Raw genomic sequence first — 27,981 nt, 5'->3', positions numbered from 1 at the left:
TAAATTCTCAGTTATCTTACATGCATCTTCTTGGCAAGTTGTCTCCAAAAGTACTGCTTTATTACGCAAAAGACGAATACTTTTAATTTTCATGTTTTTATATTCTTTTTTAATCTCCTCAGTTACTGTCGATTTTACGGTCTGACTCGAATCAATCTCAGAACCCTCGGCCGGACGAAAAATAACTATATTATTAGGATCAGACCGAGACCCAGAAACTCCACGAGCAAATCCGCGAGTACTCTCACGATCCCCTGCTGATTTCAACAAAACCTGTTCATCTACCACAGACAAGCCACCTTCAACAGCCTTTGCAAACGTTTTAGATCTGGGATATAATCTCCCAGCCACAGTTTGCGTCTTCACCAAATTGTTAAGAAGTTCAACTCGAGTCTCAAGCTCAGCAGAGTGAACCTTCAGCCGTTCATTATCTACAAGTAAAGTTGTGGTCACTGCCTCCAAGTCCGCCCAAAAACCCAAAATACGACTAGAAGCAACACTCGTAACCCCACAGGATTCAGAAAACAAAAAATCCGTGAGAGCCTTCTTAACTTTAGATACCGCAGAACAAAATCCCAAGACCTCCGAAACCTGTCCTGAAGTAGGATCATCATCAGAAGGTGGACTCAATATAGATTCCCAGTACTAACATACTCCTTCGGTGTCATAGATTGGACTAACACTGAGCTGGAGGATATCATGAGAAAGACAAGGACAATGATGACCAGACCCGCCAACACCACCCGAGATCTATCGTGGAGAGACTAATTGCCCTGGAAGAAGGAGGAAAGGGGCTGATAGACTTCATTCAGCAACAGAAGACAGCGATAGTTAACCTGAAGGATTACTTTCAGAAACACATAACAGCACTCCACTAGGTCATAAGGAAGATGGACAAGCGGTATACTCTACCCAACCTAAGTGAGGAGTCTTCCCCCCAACCATGAGGTACAAACGAAGCTAGAAAGATGGGCAAAGAAGACTCACCAGGCAGACACTACAATGATCTCCATCAGGATCACATAGATAAAACTGCTTCCAATGCATGGCTCATGAGGGGGACGCTCTTCTCCGAGACTGAAGGATTCATGCTTGCCATCCAAGACCAGGTAATCAACACCAGAAATTATAGAAAATACATCGCGACGGAGCCTGGAGTGTCCGATGACACATGCCGACGAAGCCACCTCGCCTCAGAAATGATCCAACACATCAACGCCGAGTTCAAGGTAATCATGAGTGTACCCAGACTGAGTACACTCATTTACACGACCAGGTAGCCACGATAATACATCAGAAGCTAGCGAGGAAATACCAGTTGACCAAAGAAAGTGTACCACAATACAAGTACGAACCAAAGGCAGTACTAGAGACCCCAACTCTCAAGCTGTTCTGGGACCGCGCCATAATAACGGATAGAACAATCCCCCACAACAGACCGGACATAACCCTTGTGGACAAGAGAGGCTTAAGTTCTGCAAATTGCAATGGCTGGAGATTAGGCACCTGCGCGGTGATCTGATTGAGGTGTATAAGGTCTTGAATGGGCTTAGCAGGCTGAATTCTGATGGGATGCTTCCACTTGTTCAGATTACGAACCTAAGGGGGCATAAATTCAAATTAAGAAAAGAGATGTAGAATAATTGTGCTGAAAATTGTGCAGAAAATATATATGAAGGAAGGTTGTTCTGACTGACATAGCGGTACCCAATACTGGCAACCTTCAGAAAACCACTGGAGAAAAAAATCAGGAAGTACACGAATCTTAGACAGGAGATCAAAGCGATGTGGCATATGGAACAAGTAACGACCATCCCGATCATCGTGTCAACCACAGGTATGGTGCCAAAGACCCTACATAACAACCTCTCAGCAATAGGTCTCCCAGAGAACACCTACAGGGAACTCCAGAAAGTCGCAATCCTGAACACCTGTAGGATAGTCAGAGAGTTCCTCAACCATCAGTAACAGCAGACATAACAACAACCACCCTGTGTACTTGGTATCAATTCCCGTCACGAAGTCGAACCCCCAATCGTGGAGAAATAATATAAGAGCAATAATAATAATAATAATAATAATAATAATAATAATAATAATAATACAAAACATTTGAAATTAATGGGTGGGCGAAATGGGATGGGTTTTTTTTATTTATTTTTTTTATAAGCTTGCTTTCTTGCATCGTATGCCTCTACTAATGCTAACACGTTCCGTTTACATTTATTTCCTGAAAATTATATTCAAGTAATGTATAATAATTATCTTCTGCCGTCTAATACTTCAACGCATTAAAAAAACTTGAAAGTTACTTCTCCTGAAACTACTTAACCAAACGAATGTATTTTCGGTTTGATGAAATTTTTCAATTTTCTGCTCTCTTATTTCTGGACACTAGATGTCGTTTTTTTTATGTTTAACCGATGTAAATGGCAGGTGTGAAGTCTGTCGTAATTTGTGTTGATAGTTAATGGCATGATAGTGGTTATTTTCAATTTAGGGCGGCATATGTGTGATGACAAGCTCTGGTTATTTTTCAGGGTAGTTTTAAATGATTATTAGAGAGGCAAAAAAAATTGATAACATTGCTCTGTGCAGCTGATCGAGATTGCATTTGGTTTGCTTCTAAGGTGTGACTTTATAAGGAACAGCTTTGTATATATATTTCGCTTGTTTTGGTTTGTAAAGAAATTCATTGTTAGATGAAAGTTGGATTTGGATAAGTTATTTTGGAGCGCATTGTGTAAGAACCAGTTCACGTTGTAAGCATTTTTCACTGGGTTTGGAAACAAACGTTTTCTCTCAATGCTAGTTGATGCCACTCATTCGTACTTTTATATTTTTACAGTGTTCGAGAATGCTTAATCTCTTTTAACATACAGTTTCGTTTCTGTTTAACGTGATCAAATGTGTATAATCATTTTGGCATTATTTTATCATGTCAGTAATTTGATCCTACTTTGTACTCAGTGGTGGGCCCACACACCCTTGCCACTGTGTCAGGGGGCGGCAAAATCCTGCTCGCGAGCCGCATGCGGTTCTTTGAACATATAACTGCGGCTTTTAACTTTTAGCCCACACGTACGACAAGCGACTTATTTCCGCGAGCAAATATTTTCGAATGAACTACATACACCGATGAGCAAAAACATTGACTTTTGCATCCTTTGCTGCTGTTTTGCGTGCTCTGGTGCATTTGTCATATCTAATTTATTTTATTTTTATCCTTCCACTACTACTGCAGGTAGATTAACCCATTATATCTTTTATTTCATATATATAAATAAATATATATATATATATATATATATATATATAAAGGTTGAGCAGATGGACTGAGAGGTGACAAATGAAGTTTAACATTGACAAATGTAAAGTACCACATATGGAAAACAGCAACCCCAGAGCAATGTATCAACTCTGTGGTACTACACTGACAGTGGTAGAGAATGAAAGGGACCTGGGGGTGGTTGTGCGGCAGATATGAAGTTCTCTGAGCAGTTCAGACAGGCTGCAAGAGTAGCTCGTGGAGTATTGTCAATGATATATAGGAATTTTTCTAGCAGGGATAAGGAAGTGATTATTCCCTTGTATAAGGCAATGGTCAGGCCACACCTAGAGTACTGTATACAGGCCTGGAGGCCTCATTTCAAGAAGGATGTAGAGCTGCTGGAACGAGTACAGAGAAGGGCAACAAGATTAGTGAATGGAACAAAGGGGTGCTCTTACGAAAAAAGGCTTAAGTTTTGCGAATTACAGTGTCTGTAGACTAGGCACCAGCGAGGTGATCTGATAGAGGTGTACAAAGCCTTGAATGGTTTGAGCATGTTCAATGCTGATGGGATTCTTCCTCTAGCTCAGAATAATCACCTGAGAGGGCATAAATTCAAATTGAGGAAAGACATGTAGGATAGATGTGCGGAAATTTGCCTTTAGCCAGCGGGTGGTTGGTAGGTGCAACAGACTTCCATCCCTTGTCGTGGAAGTTGATAGCCTAAATAAGTTTAAGACTCAGCTGGACAGGTATTTCGAACGAACAGAGGGGTGAAGTGGAAGTGGTTATTTTTTATTTATTTATTTTACTTTATTTTTTTTTTTGGCTGATGCAGCATAAGCTTGCTTTCTTGCATCAAATGCCTCTACTAATGCTAATATATAACCGATAATTAATATAAAAATAAAACTTAAGCCAGTAGTAATGGCAAAAAACTGTAGAGTGAAAGTAAACTTAAAAAATAAATCAATATGGGGGGGGGTAAAGGTAAAGACAGAAACCGTAGCCGAAAGTCCCCAAATAATTTAGAGCTTTAAATCCAATTAATAATAATAATTCCAATTTAAATTTAAAATAATGCCAATTATATTAATTTAGCGGTACCCCCCCCCCCCCTTGTAATGTACCAGTTCCAAAAGACGTGAAATACCACCAAAAGGGACTAAAAAGAACTACTAAAAGAAAACAAAATAACAAAATAATAGACTGACCATTATATATATATATATATATATATATACACACATACACTGATGAGCCAAAACATGACCAGCAAGTCTTTATGCAAATTGAAGCACCTGCAGGTGAACTACGGTGCAGGTTGGGACACAGTATAAAAAACACCTGATACTGAGTTCTTTTAATCAGTGTTACTGTTGTTTTTCAGATGGGAAAGGAAGCAGACTTAAGCAAGTTTTACAAAGGCCAAATAGTAATGGCCAGACGACTGGGTCAGAGCATATCCAAAATGGTATGGCTGTTGGGATGCTCACGGTCAGCCGTAGTTAGTACCTGCCAGAAGTTGTCTGAGGAGGAAAAACCCACGAAATGCTGGTGAGGTGTTGGAAGACCATGGCTCATCGATGCTAAAGGTGAGTGAAGGCTCTCCTGGCAACAGAAGGGGGACTGTGGCACAACTCGCCAGTAATTGGAATGCTGGTGACGGGAGTAATGTGTTGTAAATTTCCTATACAGGAATTTTTCTAGCAGGGATAAGGAGGTGATTATCCCCTTGTATAAGGCAATGGTCAGGCCACACCTTGAGTACTGTATACAGGTCTGGAGGCCTCATTTTAAGAAAGATGTAGAGCTGTTGGAACGAGTACAGAGAAGGGCAACAAGATTAGTGAATGGAACAAAGGGTTGCTCTTATGAAGAAAGGCTTAAGTTTTGCAAATTACAGTGTCTGGAGACTAGGCACCTGTGAGGTGATCTGATTGAGGTGTATAAAGCCTTGAATGGTTTGAACATGCTCAGTGCGGATGGGATTCTTCCTCTTGTTCAGAATAATTGCCTGAGAGGGCATAAATTCAAATTGAGGAAAGATGGTTGTAGGATAGATGTGCGAAAGTTTGCCTTTAGCCAGTGGGTGGTTGATTGCTGGAACAAACTTCCACATGTCATTGTAGAAGTTGATAGCTTAAATAGATTCAAGGCAGAACTTGATAAACATTTGAAGCGAATGGCTGGGTGAAATAAGGGTGTTTTTTTGTTTTTTTTTGGCTGATGCTATATAAGCTTGCTTTCTTGCATCATATGCCTTTGCTAATGCTAATACACAGTACATCGAACCCTGCTGAAAATGGGGCTGCATAGTCACAGTCTGCTCTGAGTGCCCATGGTAACCACGGTTCACTGGCGACAGTGCATACAATGGGCACATGAGCATTGAAACTAGACCTTGAGTGATTGAAAGGAGGTTGTCTGGTCCAATGAATCACGTTTCCTGTTGCACCGTGTGGACAGCCAGGTACGTGTTGGTCGTTTACCTGGGGAAGTGATGGCCCCTGGATGCACCATGGGACAAAAAGAAGCCAGTGCCGGCAGTGTCATGCTTTGGGCAATGTTCTGCTGGAATATCCTGGGTCCAGTCATCCATGTGCCGGGCACTCTGACGTCTACCAAACATCATTGCTGACCAGGTACACTCTTTCATGGCAACGGTCTTCCCCTCTGGTGGTGCTGTCTTTCAGCTGGATAACGTGCCATGACACACCACCCAGATTGTTCGAGACTGGTTCGTGGAGCATGAGGAATATTTCCAGGTATTGCCCCGGCCTCCAAATTCTTCAGACATCAATCCCATCGAGCATGTGTTGGAACAGCAATTCCGATCTGCGGCATCTCAACCATGGACCTTACAGGAGTTAAAGGATCTGCTGGTTACGTGTTTGTACCAGATACACAGATACCACAAGATACATTTAGAAATCTTGTAGCATCCATGCCTTGCCGGGTACAAGCTGTTTTGGCTGCACGTGGAGGACCAACATCGTATTAGGTAGGTGGTTATTATGTTTTGACTCATCGGTGTATATTAAAAATAAATCAAGAAACTGTCTGAACAATGCAAGTTTCTCAGTATGTTTAAAGATGAAAATTATGGCATACTCGCCTGATGTTGAGAGACTCGCTCAAGAAGTTCAGCAGCAAAAGTCACATTAATTTGTATCTAATTGGTTGTTTGTTATGTTGTTTTTTCAGTATTAATAAATAATATTTAAAAATATATATTTTTCAATAGAACACCTTCCCACTCTATTCCATTTCTTAAAAAGCTCCCCCCCCCCATCCTAGCTTTAGCTGAGATGCGGCTCTTCAGATTCTTTTTTTCATTTTAATTAAATCAAAAATGGCTCTTCATTCAAAAAAGGTTGCTGACCCATGCACTAGGTCATTAAGCATTACTTATTATGTAGCAATAAAAAAAAAAATAGTTCACATTATTTTGATCATAAGGGAGGAATATAGTCTAACTAGGATCACTACGGTTTGTGCTTAACGTACAGTTGTTGTTGTTTATTTTTTTTAAACAGCATGCATGTTTTACTTTATTTTCACTGGATTTTATTATGAAAAACCCCAAACACAAGGCTTATCAGAACCTGTAGTACTTACTACAGTACATGGGTTGAAGGTTTTAAATGTATCAAGAAGATACTTGTTGATATTAGACTTTAATTTTTGCAGATTGTAATTTTCAGAAAATATATATGGAGGAAGGTTGTTCCAGAAAACGGAAGTTCAATGAATAAATGAAGAAGAAGAAAAGTTGGTTCTGAGTTTGAAGTTGGACAGTAAAAGGATGTTGACTGGTTGCAGCACTTGTTCAGACTGCTTTGGATGAGAGAGAGAGAGAGAGAGAGAGAGACTTAAGAAGCTAATGCACTTTTATATCTATATAAAAGGCATGCAGCAGAAACAGAATATCTATGAGACAGATAGAGAGACTGTTAGAGATGAGTCATTAATTTACCTATATGCATAGATATCCACCCATTTGGCATATTGTGGAAATAATTTTTATGCCTTTTGTTAGCTATCCGCCCACCAACTGATGATGGAGCCAAATGTTCCATATAGATGGTGGTATGCATTAAGAATAAGTAATGGTATCCTTCCATAAATAGAGGTGCAATATGGCCAAAGTAACCCTTGCACCAGAAACTCCCATAACAACAACAATAAATAAAAAAAATGTCTTATTTCAAGTATAAGACAGGAAACTCATGTAGGATTTCACAATGTCAGATGTTTATATAATGATGCAGTTATCCTTAGATTTGCTTTCAACTGTGTAGTAATGCATGTACACAAACTTGTATGTCAAAATAACCACTTTGATTTGAATTTTACTTGTGTTATTAAGATAGCCTTTTTCACAATGTGGTTGAGGTAGTTAGTCTCAGCCACAAAAAGTAGATTGATTTTATCTACTTTTTTGTCTTTCTGTAGGCATTATTTCTTCAGTTACCTAATGAACATTTAAATAGTGCTGTGTGCTGATAGGTAACTGGGGAGGGAAAAAAGTTGTGAAAAGCTTGGGGGGGGAAGAAAAACAACAAATGGAAATAAAATATCACTAAATTCCAAGCAAAAAATATATAATTATACCTTTTAAGATAAAGGTTGTATCCCTTATTATACCTTTGTGGGACATAACTCTCTCATGGGTAGCACAGTTGGTTGAATCACTGCCCTCTCCACACCAGATGGAAAAGACCTGAGTTAAGTCTCATTGATGATGAGAGGAATTTTTGTGAGCTTTTTTAACAATGTGGCTGGGGTAGTTGGTCTCAGGCAAGGGTGGCATGGTTTTTCTCCCAGAAACTCAGGTTATTTGTTTAGCAAACAGAAAATTGATCACAGAACACGATTTACAGATGGTGTATGCAGAGCAACATGGCCTTAGTCGCTGATGCTCCTAAAACATTACAACAACCACCTCCTCCATATGCCCTTGTACGTTGCAAAAGTGAATGAACTGTTAATGTAGAAAATTTTTGAAATTATCATTACTTTCTCTCTTCAAATTGTTGTCAAAAAACTTTGTAAGGGACAGAAGATATACCACCCCACCCCCAATGCTCTTTTTTTTTAAATTTGGAAAAGCAACTGAATGGTTAATGTAGAAAGTTTTTGAAATTATCATTGACTTCCATTTCAGAATTTTACTTGCTAGGAAACCTTGCTTGTACATATCTAGTATCTCTTCTTGTGGAGGTGAATCAAGTTTTGTGTTGCATTGCTGAATATATGAGTAAATAATGTTTTTCAGTTGTATGTAGCCTTCGATGGTATGTGGAAAATGAGGATTCACATCATTCAATATAGTGTTATTTTCATTACATAACTGAATTTCATTTGAAGCATTCAAATACGTACCTTGGAATTATTTAATTCATTTAATCAGATGGTTATGCCTCTGAATAACAGGTTGTAGTAAAGCTTGTATTATGTCATTGAAGTAAGATTAGAATGAAATGTAAAATTGTAATATAGCTAAAATAAAGGTAAATAATGATAAATAAATAAATACAGTTCAAGTTAAAATTACAATAAGATGGTTGGTATGAATCTTCAAAATTTATAAATTTACTTTTTTTTTTTAATGAAAACTGCAAACATGAGGCATATTAGAACCTATAGCACTTAGTACTGTGCATGGGTTGGAGGTTGAGAAGACAAAAGATCTTTGTTGACATTAGACTTGAACTTCTGTAGATTGTAATTTTCAGAAAATATGTATGACCCCTGCTTACATTTGTACACACCTGGGTGGTCACCCACAGAGTGCTAGGTGCTGTATTTCAGGACTTGCATGGGGGTTATACCCAGGGTTACTAGCAGTCCCACTACCATGAAGGTGCAAGAAGAGAATTTGGTATCACAGACTGACTTTGGTCAACTTGACTTGAGTGTCACCCAGATATCAGTTCCATCAGCGTTTTAGACTCCCAGGTACCAAGCACAGCCTAGCATATCAGAGAGAATGCCTGCAACACCCTCAGGGAACTTCTGTAGATTGTAATTTTCAGAAAATACATATTAAGGAAGGTTGTTCTAGAATACAGAAGTTGAATGAATAAATGAGGAAGAAGAAAAGTTGATTCTGTAAGTTTGACAGTAAAAGGATGTTGACTGGTTGTGGCACATGTTTGGACTGCTTTGAAAGAGAGAGCAGGAATTATAGAAGCCAATTCAGAAGAACAATGCCTGTGGAAGTATCTAAAGAAAAGGCATGCAGCAGAAACAATGTCTGTGAGACAGAGTGGAGAGACTCTTAGAGATGAGTCATTAATTAACATAACTGCCCTCTTTTGAGTGGAATCTAGAATCCTGAGAGATGTTTTTGGGCATAGCCCCACATGTGGGAACAATATTACATGGTAGGGAGAATTTGTGATTTGTACAGAGTGAATTTTTTCACTCTGTACAGCTAGGCCTCGCATAACGCGAGTTCGATTAACACGATATTCAGTTAACGCTATTTGAAAAATGATACCACTTTTCACTTTATACGACGCAAATCTCCAGTTAACACAATCTTTTTTTTTATGCAATAGTTGAAAAAGATTTGAATCGCGCGTTAAGCTTACCACGAGTCATATGGTCGATAAACAAACGTTTGCCTGCTGCCAGCCTCTGTGTGTTCCATCAACCATCGGAAGAAGACGTGTTTGTCTCCTGCTAATAAAGTCAATGCAGACTTGCATTTAAAAATTCAAATTTTTAAATGCAAGTCTGCATTTCATCTGGCTCATTTAAAAATTCAAATTTTTAAATGAGCCAGATGAAAATGTTACCGCGAAGGAGATAACGGTAAAAGAATTAGATGAAATATTTCATATCACATAGAACCGCAAACAAAAGGTTTGATGTTCTTTGCGATATTTATTTTGCCAGGGCCCAGAGAAGATTGTTGTTGGCTATCGGAAATTGATTGATGAAAAGAGAAAGTCAACACTGTTCAAATATTTCCGCAACAGTAATTTCTTCATTGTGTATTTTATGTCAGAGGTTCCCAAAGTTTCTCGGTTCACGGCGCCTTTAATGTCTCAGTAATTCTTTTCAAGGCGCACCCAGACCAAAAGAAATACCTAACAATTTCGTTTAGTAGTTAGGTCCAAACAACTTAATAAGAAATGCTGAAACTGTGAACTACCTCGAGCTAGTAGTTCGCGCGGTGTCCGACAGATGTCGAGTATCGCTGTGTTTCCCTCGAAAATTTAAAATATTCCGCGGCGCACAGTTTAAGAACCACTGTTTTATGCAATAAACATTTAATTCCATAATTATTTTCATTATCTTTTACATTATATACAGTTAAAAAGTTATTTAAAAGGTATTTTTAAAATTCTTTATGGACATTCCAGAAGGTCAAGGACCAATTATAATTTTTCCTATTAGTTATGATATTCGATTAACGCATTTCCGTTTTGCGCGATGTGCTCGCGGGACGAATTAATCGCGTTAATCGAAGCCTGCCTGTATAAATCACATGTTTAGAAGAAAAGTGGCACCTCCATAGCCAGGTGGGCAGGAGCAGCAGTGCGTAGCACACGCTTCTTGATTAGACTGGGGTTCGAGCCCGTGACCACCAAATACGGAGGATGAGGAAAGATCAGGGAATGACCACCACATATCTCCGGAGCAATATGGCCTTAGTTGCTAATGCTCCTAAAAAAAAAAAAAAAAAAAAAAAAACAATAACCAAATAGAAGAAAAGTAATGCTGAGAGTGAAAGAAAACTGAATTTTTTAGATGCAGAGGAAGCAATATTTGTAATGTGCTTATGCCAAGAGAGATAGAAGTCAGGGTAATCCTCAATAGAGATGTATAATCTTGCTTAGAAATTGGAGTGTCATTGAAGATAACCAGTGGAGATAATTACCCGGAGATAAGTATTGAAGCAATTGGTAGTGGATATTCGAGAAGTTGAAGCTGTTTATGCAGAGCAAGGTTTCTCAAACTGGAAGGTGGAATGCAATGTGCTGTCATCAGCAAAACAATGGATAGGATTTCCAGTCAATGGAAGAAGGTCATTAATATACAAGAGGAAAAGAATGGGAGAAGGATCTGAATCTTGGGGAACATCAGCATCGGTGGGGGAAGAAGACAGAGCTATCTACCATCACTTGCAGTGGGTGGTCAAAGAGAAAACTGGATACCCAATGTCAAGAGAAACTGTTTGAGTTTCACTAAACTTTTCCATTGAATTTGTCCATAGATTGATAATATAAGCCAGAATATCAATCAGTGGACCAACTCTGATGGAATTCATGTTGGTGATTGTTGATCAGATGGAACTTTTCTAGATAGTTTCAGATTGGTGGTTAATTGATTTCTCCATTACTTTAAAGAGAGTAGAAGTAATTTCAATGGGATGATAATTGAATGCGAGGGATTTGTCACCCTTTTTGGGAACTGGCTGAATGTAAGCAAATTTCCAAGAATAAGGAAAAACACCTTTGGAATAAGAAAGTGAAAAAAGGTGGCAAAGAACAGAAGTTCAGGAGTGCAGGTTTTGAGAATAAGTGGAGAAATACCATCAGGACCTGGAACTTTCTTAGCATCAAGATTCGCCAAAATCTTCTGACATCCTTTTGACGGAAGACCACAGGAGGCATTGAATGGAGTGGTGGGATGTAGTTTACCAAGATCATCAATACATGAGTTGGAAGTAAAATAGGATGCTAGCAGGTCAACTTTATCTTTGGCTGAAGTGGCAATAGAACCATCTGATTTTGACAGAGGTGGGAACAGAAATGGGCAAAAGTTGCAGCTAATACCTTTGGCAATAGACCAGGATGCTCTGCTATCATTTGGACAAGAAGCAAGTTTTCTATTCTTAACCTGTTCAAAATCTGTTTTGGACTATTAATAACTGCTTTAAAAATTTTGCAATCCTGGTGTAAGCAGAAAATGAACCTGGAGATTTGGAAACAAGCCAATTACAACATACAGCTTTCTTCTCTTGAACAGGTTTAGATAAAGGACAAGATTTTAATATGGTGTGTGGAATAAAGGATTCCATTCCTACAAGAATAATTTCACTGACACAATCTGAGCAAATGTTGACATCAGAAGATTTGAAACAGTAATCTGACCATGGAAAAGAAGAAAAATCTTGCAGATCATCCTATTTTGCATTCTTGTAATGCCAAACAACACAAGGTTGAAAATGGCCATGAGAGAAAGGCTGCATTGGAGAAGAGACCGTGAAGTTGTGATCTGAGGTGTCTTGAGCACAACTCATCTCGACTGTGTACTTAGAGGAGGTTGTTCGTGAGAAAAAGATCAAGTGTGTTGGCTGCATGGTATTGTTAGGATTGTCTGGTATTCTGGTAGGTATGTGAACAATCTGTGCGAGGTCATTAGTAATTGCAAAAGTCTCATCATCTCTACCAGCTGGGTTCGTGGGACTATAAAACGGAAATCAGCTGTAGTTGTGAACATTAAAATCACCAAGGAAAATTTCCTTACCTTTAGGAAAGTTGGACTGGAGAAAGTCAAGTTTGAAAGAGAGAAAGTCAAAGGGTTCCAAGTGATAAGTGTAGTTGGGAGAACAGTAGAGGCAATAGATTAATTCTACAATGTGGTAGAAAGATTTTAAGCCAGAGAAGGTTGAAAAGAGGAGATTCCAAATTACTAAGTCTCTGAAAGGGAATATCAGAATTGACATATGCGAATACCACCTTTGAAGCGAAAGGAATCATACAGGGAATAATTCGGACAGCTGAGATAGCAGTGGTTGAATCAACCACTAATTGACAACAAACATGCACCAAAATATTTAGGTTATTTGAAGATTTCATAGATATTTTCCGGTAATCTAGAAAATCTACCAACGGCCTCTAATGCAGGCATTTTTCTGTATTTATTATAAGACATACTGAAAGTAATGTAAAAATTAAATATAATTTAATTTTTTTTTTTTTTTTGGAAAAGTTTCCTTGGGAAGGTGGATTTTCTTTACCCAACTTTAAAAGCATCATAAAATTACAAGTTCATAGCTGTACATGTTATTTAATTTTTTTTTTTTTTTGTAAAATCATTCCATTTTATTTTTAAATAAGATTAATTTTGTATTCTTTCAATGGAATTTCCTGTGAAGGATGAGCTGTTTGCAAACTAAATGAAAACATCTTAATTTTTACATCTTGCTCTCCGTGGAAGCATGAAAGAGGGAAGATTCAAGAAAATAAATAATGGTCAGATATCATATAATTAGGTTAAGAGGTAAACAGTATATATGGCTACTTCTAGCAAACTGATGCTAGTCAAATACCTATATCGCTTTTTGTTCATAGCTTGTTGCAGTTGTTGTGCTATTGGCTTCTGAAAAATGTTGGAGTTGCAAATGGCTTCTTTAAGCCTGTAAGACTAACCAGAAGCAGTGTGTTGATTATTTTTGACTGCATTTTGATGCACAGTAGCAGAAAATGGTATTATTATTACCAGAAAAAATTGAACATAGTTTTATTTGAAGGTACTGGGCCTTCATCAAGGTAATACTATTTCTTTGTTTTCAGGAGCCAATAACGCAACTGTGACAAACCATTTGCTTGTCACGGTTATTGTGCTATGTGTGCTGAAGCCACCACCTTGCTGTTAATCCGCCATTAGGCAGATTAACAGTAAGCTAACAGCATTTTGAAAATTATTTTTGATATTATATAAAATTAAATTTGTATTGTAGAAAATTATGATTATCTAGTAGAGGGAAAAAATTTATAAATTTATCCTTTTTGTTGCAGTTTTATCAATGTCACTTCACGGGGTGGAGTTATCTGCATTGACCATATTCCTAATATTGTGTATATCAGAAGGTATGTTTTTAGAATAATTTTGAAATAACCAAATATTGTTCCAGGTATTCTGTATAGTATTTGTATGTGTTCCTTCTCAATGTTTTTAATTTGATCGTGAACAGGATATCACATATGCAAATTTTAAGTAATATTCACTTAAATGATTATTGAAAAAATATTTTGGTGCATTTTCTTCTAAAAGATAGAACATTTTAAAAGCTTTAGAGTTTGAAATTGATGCTTTATAATATGGTAAGCTGAGGTAATTTCACTAATCATTACACTGTTTTTCTCAGCAGAACATTTCTTGTAAGTGGTAACATTTTTTTGATGTTCCTGAACAATTTGAAATCGAATGTTGATGTTTTTGTGATGGTATATACTGCTTAATGTCCTCTGTGGCCTATATTTATGTAACAATTACATAAATATATTTTAATTGTTACATAATATATGTTTTCCTCTCTGTAATTGCATCATCTCTTTGGCATTTTATCCTGAATCGATTAATTTAAAAATAAAAAAATAGCACCAAGTTTTTAAATTAAAACTATAATTTATCCTGAAAATATTTAAATAAAATAATATAACAGTATATACTTGTATGTACAGGTGTTGTAAATTAATGGTAAGTTGGCTCTTGATAATGGAGCTGTGGAAGAATTGATGCTGACACTAATAATTGGAATAATAAAAGTTTTTATACCTTCAATTTCAGTTGATCTGCCATGTTTCTACCTCAATGACATTGAGGTATAAACATGGCAGTGTAATGTTTAAATATTAAAGCAGTGTAATCCAGAAACATTAAGGCTTGAACTGAAGCAAAGTGTTCTGAAATAATGCTTGCTTAATCACTGCACACAACTCTCCGATAGGTGAAGCTGAAATGTCACCATTCTGTTACATTATTACATTGTGTGTAGTATGCCCAGAAGAAGAATACTGAATTAGTCACAAGGCAAAAATGTAATGAGATGTAATTTGAAGCGCTCATCAAATATAGAGATTTTCTTGTTGCTGCCACGATTACTCTTTTTTTTATACAGGGATGGGCCGTATAAGTTGTTTTCACAAAGAATGAACAAGAAACAAAGTAGACAAATAGGAGTTTGCTGATGATGCTAGTGGGAGCCAGACATGTTCAAAGCTGCCAAGTGAACTTTTTTATTTATTGATTTGAAATCATTGTTTTTGTATACCTTTTGATTTAAATTTAGTAGTATAGTTTTTTAGTGATTTGCTGATTAAATTGGTGCATTTATTTTTTACTCATCCTTGTAATTGCATAGAAAACCACAGTCTATTTCTGCTGGCATTTGTATCAATAGTAGCATTTGAATCTGCTGCCATTGTTTTCGTATTGATACAACAGATACTGGTAGTTTTTACTTAACTTGTAGCAGGGTAATCAGTATCAGCAGAGGATTATAAATCATATCACTACTTACGACTTAATAATTTAATTTGTCACATAGATTGTAACGTAGGACAGTAATATTTGTAGAGCTTTTAGAATCAGTGATTTGGCATAGATAGCTAGCAGGGAGTTCGAACCATGTGGGTGGCAATAGATAGTTAAATTTATCTATTATAACTACTTGGATTTTACAAACGTAAATTTTTTAACTAAATACATATAACGACTTAGATTTTACAAACGTAACATTATAAATTAATACATATAACTTGATAGGAGATACGAAATTCATATAACGTAACTCGGTTGGAGATAATACTACTGAAATATATATAGTGTGGTTTGTAAAATAGATAATACTGCTGCACTGTGCATTTTGAAGCATTAGGCATACGATAACTTTGGTTATTTTCCCTTTTCTGCTTATTTTGCTTCTTAACAGTTGTACAAAGGGTACTAGGAAAGTTTTGCAATATGACGCAACAATGAATCACAGGAAGCTGCTTGTTGCTGCATGTTGAGACATGTTCATACGTGCATAGTAGCCGCCGCGCCAAGTCGATGGGCTCAGTTATTCATTAGTAGTGAGAGTGTAAAGTGCTTGCGATGGCATCGTGGTCACGAAATGAGATAATGACAGTTTTGCGGTATAATTTCGTGCGTGGTTTAACCATAGACCAGTGCTTAGAAGAAATGACTCTTGCACTAGATGATGATTGTCCACATCGTACAACGATATTCAGGTGGTATAGAGAATTCCAAAGGGGAAATTTCACTCTGGAGGATTCTTAGAGGCCGGGAAGGCCACGAACGTCAGTTATGGAGGAAAACGTTACTGCTGTGAGGAAAATGCTTGACGAAAACAGGCGAGTGACCTACCAACAGATAGAGGATACTTTGGGCCTAAATGCACCAGCAATTCGTTCGATTCTGCAAGATCATTTGCACGTGAAGAAACTTTGTTCTCTCTGGGTGCCGCATCAACTGACTGAAGAGCAGATGACACGACGTGTGACTTGGTGCCGGGAGATGTTAAAAAAGTTTGATAAGGGACAATCTCGGTATGTGAACAACATCGTGACAGGTGACGAGACTTGGCTGTACTATTACGATCTGCCCGACCAAGGCTCAAAACAAAGTTTGGGTCTTTGATGATGACGACACACCCGTAATTGTCAGAAAATCCCGATCTGTAAAGAAGAAAATGATAGCTGTATTTTTCAAATCGAGTGGAATTGTGGAACGTGTCGTTTTGGACACGCAGAAGACAGTCACAGCTAAGTGGTATGCTGAACAATGCTTGCCTAAAGTCATTGGATCTATGAAGAACCTGCGGCCAAAGTCAAGAATGGACACCTGGTACCTCCATCACGAAAATTCTCCAGCTCACCGCGCCAAAGCCTGCACCGAATATTTGACCACGACAGGACTGAAACTTCTCGAGCACCCTCCCTACAGTCCAGATCTTGCTCTCTGCGACTTTGCACTGTTCCCGCATGTGAAAATGAAGCTAAAAGGGAGGCGGTTTTCCAGTGTGCTTTAACGAGTGTGCTTTACTCCCTAGTGAAACTTGGCAGAACTGGTTTAAAGATTGGTTTCGGAGGATGGAGAGGTGTATTGAATGTAGAGGAAATTACTTTGAAAAAATTAAATAAACAAAGCTGTATTGCAAAACTTTCCTAGTACCCTTTGTATATTACTACTATATGTATATATATAGTTTTATAACTGCATTGGGATATAAGTTTAGTGTTCTATTTTTGTATTGAAATTGAATCGAAATCATGACTTGCACCAGAGCAGCAAAGAAAAGGTTCAAGCTAATGGGAGTACCGTGGCTCAAGGGAAAACTGAGGAGGGCTGTTGTCCTCTGAATCACAGTCTTTTGAAATGTACTGCTTGCTTGATGTTTGATAACCAGTCAGGAACGGGACATGGTATTGCCAAGGGAATGTCTTTTTGTGTGCGTGATGTAAGGAGTGTGAGGAAATCAGGTAACAACTCAGCATTGTTATGGGCCTGTATGAGAGCTTGGAGGACAGAGTAGATGCCCTTGAAGGATTTAACTTGAGGGCCCATCAAGCTCTCAGCTGCCCACACCAATGCCAGAGCTTTCACTTGAACATCGCACAACACAGTGGCAAGCCACAAGGCAGAATGCACTGATCCCACAGGAACTATTTTTTGTTGGCGACTCTATAATCAGGGAAACGGGAAATATATTGTACGAAAAGGATAGGTGGAACAGGACCAGTGTATGTCTGCCGGGGCAAAGGTTGATGATGTTGTAGAGCAGATATCATCTTTTAAGGGCACAAAAGGTGATATATTGTAAACGTTGGCACTAATGATATTAATAGTAGGAGACCGGCAGAATTACTTAACAAGTACAGGTCACTGTTGAAAAAAAGCCGTGAATTAGGGTTGAATTTGAAAGTGTCTGCAAATTTGCCCAGACATGATATGAGGGAGTATATGATGAGAGCTTTGTTGATCAATTTGGCCTGGAGAGATTGTGCAAGGCTCAAGGGGTAGAATTTTTCTCAGCCTGGTTGTGCTTGTTAACAGCAGAGACTGCTTCTACAAGGAGGGAATACACTTAAATAGAAAAGGCGCAAGAATATTTGCTGATGCTATTGCAAGGCAGTGTTAGGTGGGTGGGAAAACTACTAGTTTGGGGGGGACACACAGACTCATAGATTAACAGTAGCCACTGGCAGAGGTGAAAATGATTGTTGCACTGCTTCTATTGGAATGAGCAGCAGCAGCAGGAAAATAAGATGCAGGAGATTTCAGAGACTGCTGGGAGTCATTGCGGGACAAGTAAATACATGGGCTGTGTTAGGTTAACCAATGAATAGGAACAGGTGCATGTATACACCAATGCTAGGAGTTTGGTAAATCAATTTGATGAATTTGAGGTGTTGGTCAAAAAATCAAAGGCAGATATTGTTGGGATAGCAGAAACATGGTGTCACACAGATATAAGGAATGCAGAAATGGAATTTGGGGAGTACAATGTGTACTGAAAGGATAGACAGGACAGGAAGGGAGGAAGGTTTATGCTGCTGTTAAGAAACACATAAAATCCAAGGAAGTACAGCCAGTCGACATGGGTGGACAGAGCTGTGTTGAGTCAGTTTGGTTTGACATAAGCACTGAGAGATCAAAATTGAGAATAGGAGTGTGCTATTGGCCTAATGACTCTGATGAATAAGAAACTGTACAGGGAAATAGTGGGCCAGTAAATCAGAGTGCTATGATTGGGGGATTTTAATTTCCCAGATATTGACTGGAATTTGGGGGTTGGTCACTCACACACTAGCAAGGCTTTTGTGGATTTATTGGATGATTGTTTTCTACAGCATGTTCAGGAGGCAACTAGGAGTAATACTCTTGATCTGATTATCAGTAGTGATTCTTCATGCATTAAGAATATGCAGATAAAGGAACTACTGGGTGGCAGTGATCACAGTGCTGTAGGGGATTTACTCAAAGAGGTAACTACCATCATAGGTAAAGGAAAGGGTATTTGCTTTTGTAAAGCTGACTATGGTGGTCTGAGACAGTTTTTAAATTCTATATGGTGGGACCAACCGATGTTACCAACAGCAAATTCTAAATGGGAAGCATTGAAAAAATTAATCTTGGAAGTTACTAGGTTTTTCATACCAACTAAGAAATATTGTTCAAGGTTTAGGCCTAAATAGATATCAGATGAACTAATGAGACACGTGGCAGAAAATAAAAATGCATGGGATAGTTATAAATTAACAGGTGACACTAAAGCCAGTGATAGATATAAGCTAGTCTGTAACTTAGTCACAAAGGAGGTTAGACAGACAAAGGCAGATTATGCGAAATATTTGGCAAAGGATGCAAAGAAAACAGCAAAGAGTTCTTTACTTATGTAAACTCTAGAAGGAAGGGAATAAAGCAGATTGGTCCACTTAATATCGATGGTTCAGCTGTTGATGATCCTGCTCAGATAGCTACCAAACTGAGTATTTTGCATCTACATTCACAAATGAGGAGATATTCAGGGAGGGGAATGCCAGAGGTGTATTAAACTCTGGCGATGAGCTAGATGATTTTATAATAACTGAGAGCAAAGTGGCGGAGAAATTGTTGATGATAAGCATAAGAAAGGCACCTGGGGTGGATGGGATCTATCCAGTTATATTAAAGGAGCCAGCAAAGGAAGTAAGCAAATCCTTAGCCATAATTATGAGAGCTTCCTTGTGCATAGGGAAGGTACCGTGAAGTGGAAATGTGACACGAATTCACAACATACTGGAGAAGTGCAAATGTGACACCAATTCACAAAGGAGGATCAAAGGGTGACACAAGTAATTATAGACCTGTTATTTTAACTTCTGTTCCAGGGAAATTAATGTAGGCACTGGTTAAAGAAACAGTGCAGGATCATCTAGACAAGACTTCAGTTATAGCTCGGACACAGCATGGTTTTGTTAAGGGTTAGTCTCGTCTGACCAGTTTGATTGGATACTATGATGTCGTCACAAAGGAACCACATCATAGTATGGTAAATTATTCTTTGCATAGAATAATTTACCATACTATGCATAGAATAATTTTGATATCATATATTTGGGTCTTAGAAAGGTATTTGATACTGTTGCACATGGAAGACTGCTGCACAAATTGGAGTGTGGCATTGGGGGCAAATTGCTGCTATGAATAAAGAGATCGTTGAGCGGGAGAAAACAGAGTGGTAATCAATGGACACTACTCTTCGTGGACTAATGTTATTAGTTGGGTCCCTCACGGTTGAATGGTGGGTCAATTTTCGTTGTCTGTATTTATTAATGGTATTGATGATGGTATATCAAGCTTACAGACGATATGAAGGTCAGCAGGGTTATTAACGACACTAATGAGAGTATATTGGACAGATGGGCTGAGAAGTGGCAACTGAAGTTTTTACCTTGACAAATGTAAAGTAGTGCATATGGGAAGCAGTAACCCCAGAGTAACTTATCAACTGTACGGTACTACACTGACGGAGGTAGAGAATGAAAAGGACCTGGGGGTAATTGTGGTGTCAGATACGAAGTTTTCTGAGCAGTGCAGACCGTCTGCAAGAGTAGTTCATGGTGTCTTGTAAATGATCCAGGAATTTTTCTAGCAGTGATCAGGAGGTGATTAACCCCTTGTATAAGGTAGTCCACACCTTGAGTACTGTATACAGGTCTGGAGGCCTCATTTTAGGAAGGATGTAGAGCTGCCAGAACAAGTACAGAGAAGATCAACAAGATTAGCGAATGGAACAAAGGGTTGCTCTTACGAAGAAAGGCTTAAGTTTTGCAAATTACAGTGTCTGGAGACTAGGCACCTGTGAGGTGATCTGATTGAGGTGTATAAGGTCTTGAATGGTTTAAGCATGCTCAGTGCTGATGGATTCTCTCTTGCTCAGAATAGTGCGTTAGTAGTAGTGCGTTAGTAGAGGCATTTGATGCAAGAAAGCAAGCTTATGCAGCATCAGCCAAAAAAAAAAAAAAAAAACCCACTTCCACTTCACCCCTCTGTTCGTTCAAAATACCTGTCCAGCTGAGCCTTAAACTTATTTAGGCTATCAACCTCCACCACAAGGGATGGAAGTCTGTTCCACCAACCAACCACCCGCTGGCTAAAGGCAAATTTCCGCACGTCTATCCTACATCTGTCTTTCCTCAATTTGAATTAATGCCCTCTCAGGTGATTTTTCTGAGCTAGAGGAAGAATCCCATCAGCATTGAGCATGCTTAAACCATTCAAGGCTTTATACACCTCTATCAGATCACCTCGCTGGTGCCTAGTCTCCAGACACTGTAATTTGCAAAACTTAAGCCTTTCTTCGTAAGAGCACCCCTTTGTTCCATTCACTAATCTTGTTGCCCTTCTCTGTACTCGTTCCAGCAGCTCTACATCCTTCTTGAAATGAGGTCTCCAGACCTGTATACAGTACTCTAGGTGTGGCCTGACCATCGCCTTATACAATGGAATAATCACCTCCTTATCCCTGCTGGAAAAATTCCTGTATATCATTGACAATACTCCATGAGCTACTCTTGCAGCCCGTCTGCACTGCTTAGAGACCTTCATATCTGCCTGCACAACCACCCCCAAGTCCCTTTCATTCTCTACCACTGTCAGTGTAGTACCAGAGTTGATACGTTGCTCTGGGGTTGCTGTTTCCCATGTGTAGTACTTTACATTTATCAATGTTAAACTTCATTTGCCACCTCTCAGCCCATCTGCTCAACCTTTCCAGATCCTGTTGCAGCAGCATAGTGTCAGTAGTGTCCTTGACAACCCTGCCAACCTTTGTATCGTCTGCAAACTTGGACATTAAGCCCGATATACCATCATCAATATCATTTATAAATACAGAAAACAATAATGGACCCAACACTGAGCCCTGAGGGACTCCACTAATAACATTAGTCCACGATGAGCAGTGTCCATTGATTACCACTCTCTGTCTTCTCCCCCTCAACCACCCCTTTATCCATAGCAGCAATTTGCCTCCAATGTCACACTGCTCCAATTTGTGTAGCAGTCTTCCCTGTACAACAGTATCAAAAGCCTTTCTAAGATCCAAGTATATAATATCAAAGTTATTCCCTGCATCCAGTTCTTTTGTGACTGCATCATAGTATCCAATCAAATTGGTCAGGCAGGACTTCCATTAACAAAACCATGCTGTGTCTGAGCTATAACTGAAGTCTTGTCTAAATGATCCTGCAGTGCTTCTTTAACCAGTGCCTCCATTAATTTTCCTGGAACAGAAGTTAAGCTCACAGGTCTATAATTACTTGTCAGCCTTTGATCCTCCTTTGTGAATTGGGGTCACATTTGCACATTTCCAGTCTATGGGTACCTCCCCTGAGTCCAAGGAAGCTCTCATAATTATGGCTAAGGGTTTGCTTACTTCCTTTGCTGCCTCCTTTAATATAACTGGATAGATCCCATCCACCCCGGGTGCCTTTCTTGTGTTTATCTTCAACAGTTTCTCCTCCACTTTACTCCCAGTTATTTCAAGATTCTGTAGCTTACTGCTAGAGTTGAATACACCTCTGGCATTCCCCTCGCTGAATAACTCCTCATGTGTGAATGTCGATGCAAAATATTCATTTTGTTTGTTAGCTACCTGAGCAGGATCATCAACACTTGACCCATCAATATCAAGTGGACCAATCTGATTCATCCCCTTCCTTCTAGAGTTTACATAAGTAAAGAACTCTTTGCTGTTTTTCTTTGCATCCTTTGCCAAGGATTTCTCGTAATCTGCCTTCGCCTGCCTAACCTCCTTTGTAACTTGGTTGCATATCAACTTGTATCTATCATAGGCTTCTGTGTCATGTGTTAATTTGTATGTATCCCATGCATTTTTCTTCTCTGCCATATGCCTCATTAGTTCATCTGACATCCATTTTGGCCTAAACCTTGAACAATATTTCTTAGTTGGTATGTAAAGCCTAGTAGCTTCCAAGATAAGTTCTTTGAATGCTTCCCATTTTGAATTTGCTGTTGGTAACATCATCAGTTGGTCCCCCTGTATAGAATTTAAATACTGTCTCAGTCCATCGTAGTCACCTTTACGGAAGCAATAACCCTTCCCTTTACCCCTAATGGTAGTTACCTCTTTGAGTAAATCCCACTTCAGCACACTGTGATCACTGCCACCTAGTGGTTCATTTATCTGCAGATTCTTAATGCATGAAGAATCACTACTGATAATCAAATCAAGAGTATTACTCCCTCTAGTTGCCTCCCGAACATGCTGATGTAGAAAACAATCATCCAATAAATCCACAAAAGTCCTGCTAGTGTGTGAGTAACCAGCCCCCAAATTCCAGTCAATATCTGGGAAATTAAAATCTCCCATTATAAGACACTCTGATTTACTGGCCCACTCTATTTCCCTGTACAGTTCCTTATTATACTCATCAGAGTCATTAGGCCTATAGCACACTCCTACTCTCAATTTTGATCTCTCAATGTTTGTCACACCAAACTGACTCCACACTGCACTGTCCAGCGATGTCGACTGGCTTCACTTCCTTGGTTTTTATGTGTTTCTTAACTAATAACATAACCCCTCCTCCCTTCCTATCCTGTGTATCCTTTCTGTAGACGTTGTACTCCCCAAATTGCAGTTCTGCATCCCTTATATCTGTGTGACACCACGTCTCTGATATCCCAACAATATCTGCCTTCGATGTTTTGAGCAATACCTCAAATTCATCAAATTTATTTACTAAACTCCTAGCATTGGTGTACACGCAAGTATACCTGCACCTGTTTCTATTCTTAGCTACCCTAACACAACCCATGTGTTTACTTGTACCGCAATGGCTCCCAGCAGTCTCTGAAATACCATGCATCTTGTTTTTCAGGCTTCTGCTCATTCTAATAGAAGCAGTGCAAGAATCTCTTTCACCTCTGCCAGTGGCTACTGTTAATCTATTGGTCTTTGTCTCCCCCCAAGCTAGCAGTTTTCCGACCCACCTAACACTGCCTCGATAGCTTCAGCAAATATTCTTGCACCCTTTCTATTTAAGTGTATCCCATCCCTGTAGAAGCAATCTCTCCTGTTAACAAGAATAATCGCCTGAGAGCGCATAAATTCAGTTTGAGGAAAGTCAGTTGTAGGATAGATGTGCGGAAATTTGCCTTTAGCCAGCGGGTGGTTGCTTGCTGGAACAAACTTTCATCTGTCCTTGTAGAAGTTTGATAGCTTAAATAGATTCAAGGCAGAACCAAAATATTTGGTGCAATTGGATGGGTGAAATGAGAAAGTTTTTTTTTTTTTTTTTTTTTTTGCTTTATGCTGTATAAGCTTGCTTTCTTGCATCATATGTCTTTACTAATGCTAAAGCTAACATTTCCTACATTGAAAGTATTGTTTTTAGTTCGTATTTAACCATAAGTTTCCTGAAAATATTAAAATACGGGACATTCCTACATCCCGACAATGCTTTTCGGGACACTTTGACAAAATGCTGAAAAACGGGACTCTGGTCATCCTAATAATGGGAAACTTTAACTTACAAAATATTAGTATTAGTCTTTTTCTTTTAATTTTAATCTGTTTAATTTAAAAATGGTTCTTCAGGAAATATCAGATGTATAAACATGAAATTAAATGTATTGGAATAATCTGGTTAAATCTCTGCATTTTCAATAACTCTGTCTTTGGTTTATCAGCAAATCCGGAGAACACCTGTCATTGCTGCTTTACATATTGTTGCTAGCTTGTATCCTACTAGTTTGAGTCTCTTTCCCACTGGATATTCTTTTGTTTAGAATTGTAGTTGATCTGGGCATACTCAACTGTCCAGATTTTCTTGGATTTTGGCTATCTTTACCCTCTAGGAATAACATATCTAGAAGGAAACAAATTTTAACAACGAAAATGGCATTTACTTAGACTTGAATATTAGTATAGATAATTGACAACTAATACTGTTAACCTTTATAATGAAAGTGATGCCATTAACTTTGATGTGATTAATTTTTCTAGTTGGTTATCTGATATTTGTAAAGGTGTTTACTGTAATATCATCCTCTCTCAGTGTATCCAGATTGCCACTGTGTAATGATGCCAATCTTGCAATTTCTAACATTAAAAAATTCTATCTAAAACTCATTGGTAACTCTTTTCTTTAGTCTTATTTGCAATATCACTCTCATGACACTTTTAATATTATCAATTAAAAAAAAATTATCCAGATCATATTGATTTAAAGCAGATTTCTTAGTGAATTTCCATAACTTTCTGTCCAACTACATCCTGATTACAGCATGACTTTCAGTTAATTGCATTAATCATTTTAGAGGCAAGCATTTAGGGCATAAGCCTCAAGCTATGAAGGAGTCTAGACTATGTATAAATATAGTGCAAACGCATCAGAAATACAAAGCTATATCTGAATAAATCAGAATATTAGTAAAACGGCATCGTTTTAAGTTATATCTCATATTGTGAATACCTTCACAACGAGTTGCCATGATATTGCACTACTTCGAATAAGTAACGCTTCACCTAAGGAGAAGACTAATGTTACTTATTCTCAGATGGACACCACCACCCAGACGGCACCGTTTTACTAATATTCTGATTTATTCAGATATAGCTATGTATTTCTGATGCGTTTGCACTATATTTATACATAGTCTAGACTCCTTCATAGCTTGAGGCTTATGCCCTAAACGCTTGAGTCTAAATACATGATACACCATCAGGCATCTCTCATATTGTGGAGTTATACTTCATAACTGTTTTGCCATCATTGCATCACTTGGGTACCTACCCACCCACCGAAGAAGGGCCAAATAGCCCTGAAACGGTGCCGTCTGGGTGGTGGTATCCATCTGAGAATAAGTAACATTAGTCTTCTCCTTAGGTGAAGCGTTACTTATTCGAAGTAGTGCAATATCATGGCAACTCGTTGTGAAGGTATTCACAATATGAGATATAACTTAAAACGATGCCGTTTTACTAATATTCTGATTTATTCAGATATAGCTATGTATTTCTGATGCGTTTGCACTATATTTATACATAGTCATTTTAGAGGTTAGTACATTCTGTAAATATCATACATTTATATGATATTTACAGAATAGGGATAATGCTTGATTAAACAATGTATATCCCCATTTATTTTATTTATTTATATTTTTTAGTAGTATTATTATTTTGTTGTTATTATCCCTACTTTTGCATTATTTTCAACTTAATTTTTTTTTTTTTTAATTTGTGGTTCATACTTTCAGAACTCATGGTCCTTTCCTTTCTATAGGAACGGGATTTGTGACTGCAGACTACCTGAGCATGTTTTACTTTTCTATTTGCTACCTTTTTATTTCTCACGAAACATTAGTTTTACAAATGCATAACGAGAAACTGTTTTCTTCTTCCTGTATTAACTTTTTCACCTTAAAAGTTTTCAGCACTTTTTACTTTTTCATGCTGCTTTGTTTGGTTATTACTTATCTATGCTGAGCAGTATTTATGACAAATTTATTTTCTCCATTTTTTTTTTTTTTTTTATATCTCTCTCTCTCTCTCCTCTTCACTAGAGGTTGCTATTCCACACTATATATTAAGCTACTTTTAGTTTTGATTTCTCTCTGCAGCCTGTACTGTACTGTTGATGTTTGTGGTAAGTTCCTTTCTGTTGTATATACATTTTTTGTAATCTTATGTGCACTCTCTGTAGTGTCAACTGGAAACTACAGGCCTTCTATATAATATTTTCCCCCTTTTCTCTATCCATTTTGGCTTTAACACACTTATTGTGGATTTCATTAAATTTACTCCAAAAATTTTTTTTATTTTTATACTTTTGTTTTGATATCACCTTTTTGGCATGTATTTTACATCCAAAACAGAGACATAATATTGCCATCTTTACCTACAATTATTGCATTCTATCTTCAATCTACAAGTTGTTCACAAGGGTCATTACTAATATATTAGAAAGAATATTTGATGAGAATCAACCAAAAGAGCAAGCTGGCTTTAGGACTGGGTTCTCAACTATGGATCATCTTCACATATTATCACAGCTAATGGGGAAAACAAATGAATATAAAACACCATTATGCCTGGCATTTGTGGATTACGAAAAGGCATTTGACTCCATAAAGCAATGTTTTGGTCACTGGAAAGACAAGGCATATATACCCCATATACAGTGCATTCCGGTTAATTGGGGCAACTGCTTATTTGGGGCAAATTATGAAGAACAGAAACAAAACAAATATTTAGCCTGAATTTGTTCCACTTATTTGGGCCAACTCGCCGCTTAATTGGGGCAATGAAGGTCTTGATTGAACAATAAACTATATTTAGATGGCGCGCACAAGCATCTAAATATAGTTTATTGAACAATAAACTAATTCGGCTACTGCCCGCATGATGTAACAAAGATCATGCGGGCAGCAGCCGAATCAGTTATTGCGAAGTCGTGCTGTACAGTGGTTGTTTTACATTTGTTCTGTGTCATGGTAATCGGATTCTGAAGAAATTTTGCTTGCACTTGTTTACGATCACACTAGGTACATATGTATACATCTTGTGGGTTAGAATAGATTAAAAACTATACCAAACAGTGCACTGATTTTAGTTCCCCCTCCCCTTTTTTTTTCAGTACATTTAAGACCCCTGTCAAGATGCTACATAAAGATTTGTCGTTTTCAGAAAAAATCTCTATTCTTGACAAGATAAAGTCAACCTCCTAATATCAGTCGTCGTCAGCTAGCGGAGATAAAGGTGCCAAAATCTACAATTTCGCGACTGCTACAGTAACAAGAAAAATTTAGAGAAGAGTGGACATTGCGCGTGGATTTAAAGAAAACATCTCATAAGCGAAAGAGGGAAGGCAAAGATCGAGACGTCGAAGATGCTTTGAATCAATGGTTATCCACTCCTCGTTTAGGAGTGCTTACACACTCCTAAA

The 27,981-nt window shown here is 38.1% G+C and overlaps 1 protein-coding gene across 3 annotated transcripts in view; it reads left to right on the top strand.

Annotated features, from left to right (window-relative positions):
* Positions 1-2,434: 2,434 nt before the first annotated feature.
* The window catches only part of LOC150077627 (putative inactive tyrosine-protein kinase Wsck), a 359,285-nt gene continuing 333,738 nt past the window's right edge, over positions 2,435-27,981 (top strand). For all 3 annotated transcript variants that reach the window (XR_016547735.1, XR_016547736.1, XM_090386934.1), the window contains exons 1-2: positions 2,435-2,630; positions 14,035-14,106. Coding sequence is in view for 1 of the 3 variants with exons in the window: in XM_090386934.1 (XP_090243060.1) it covers positions 14,043-14,106 (64 nt within the window). In the remaining 2 variants the exon portion in view is untranslated. The remainder of the gene's footprint in view (positions 2,631-14,034; positions 14,107-27,981) is intronic.

Source organism: Mastigoproctus giganteus, chromosome 12 (assembly GCF_048544385.1).
Source record: "Mastigoproctus giganteus isolate SK-2022 chromosome 12, ASM4854438v1, whole genome shotgun sequence".
NCBI classification, from domain to species: domain Eukaryota; kingdom Metazoa; phylum Arthropoda; class Arachnida; order Uropygi; family Thelyphonidae; genus Mastigoproctus; species Mastigoproctus giganteus.
The sequence above is the reverse complement of the archived record's forward strand: the minus strand, read 5'-3'. Positions and strand labels throughout refer to the sequence as shown.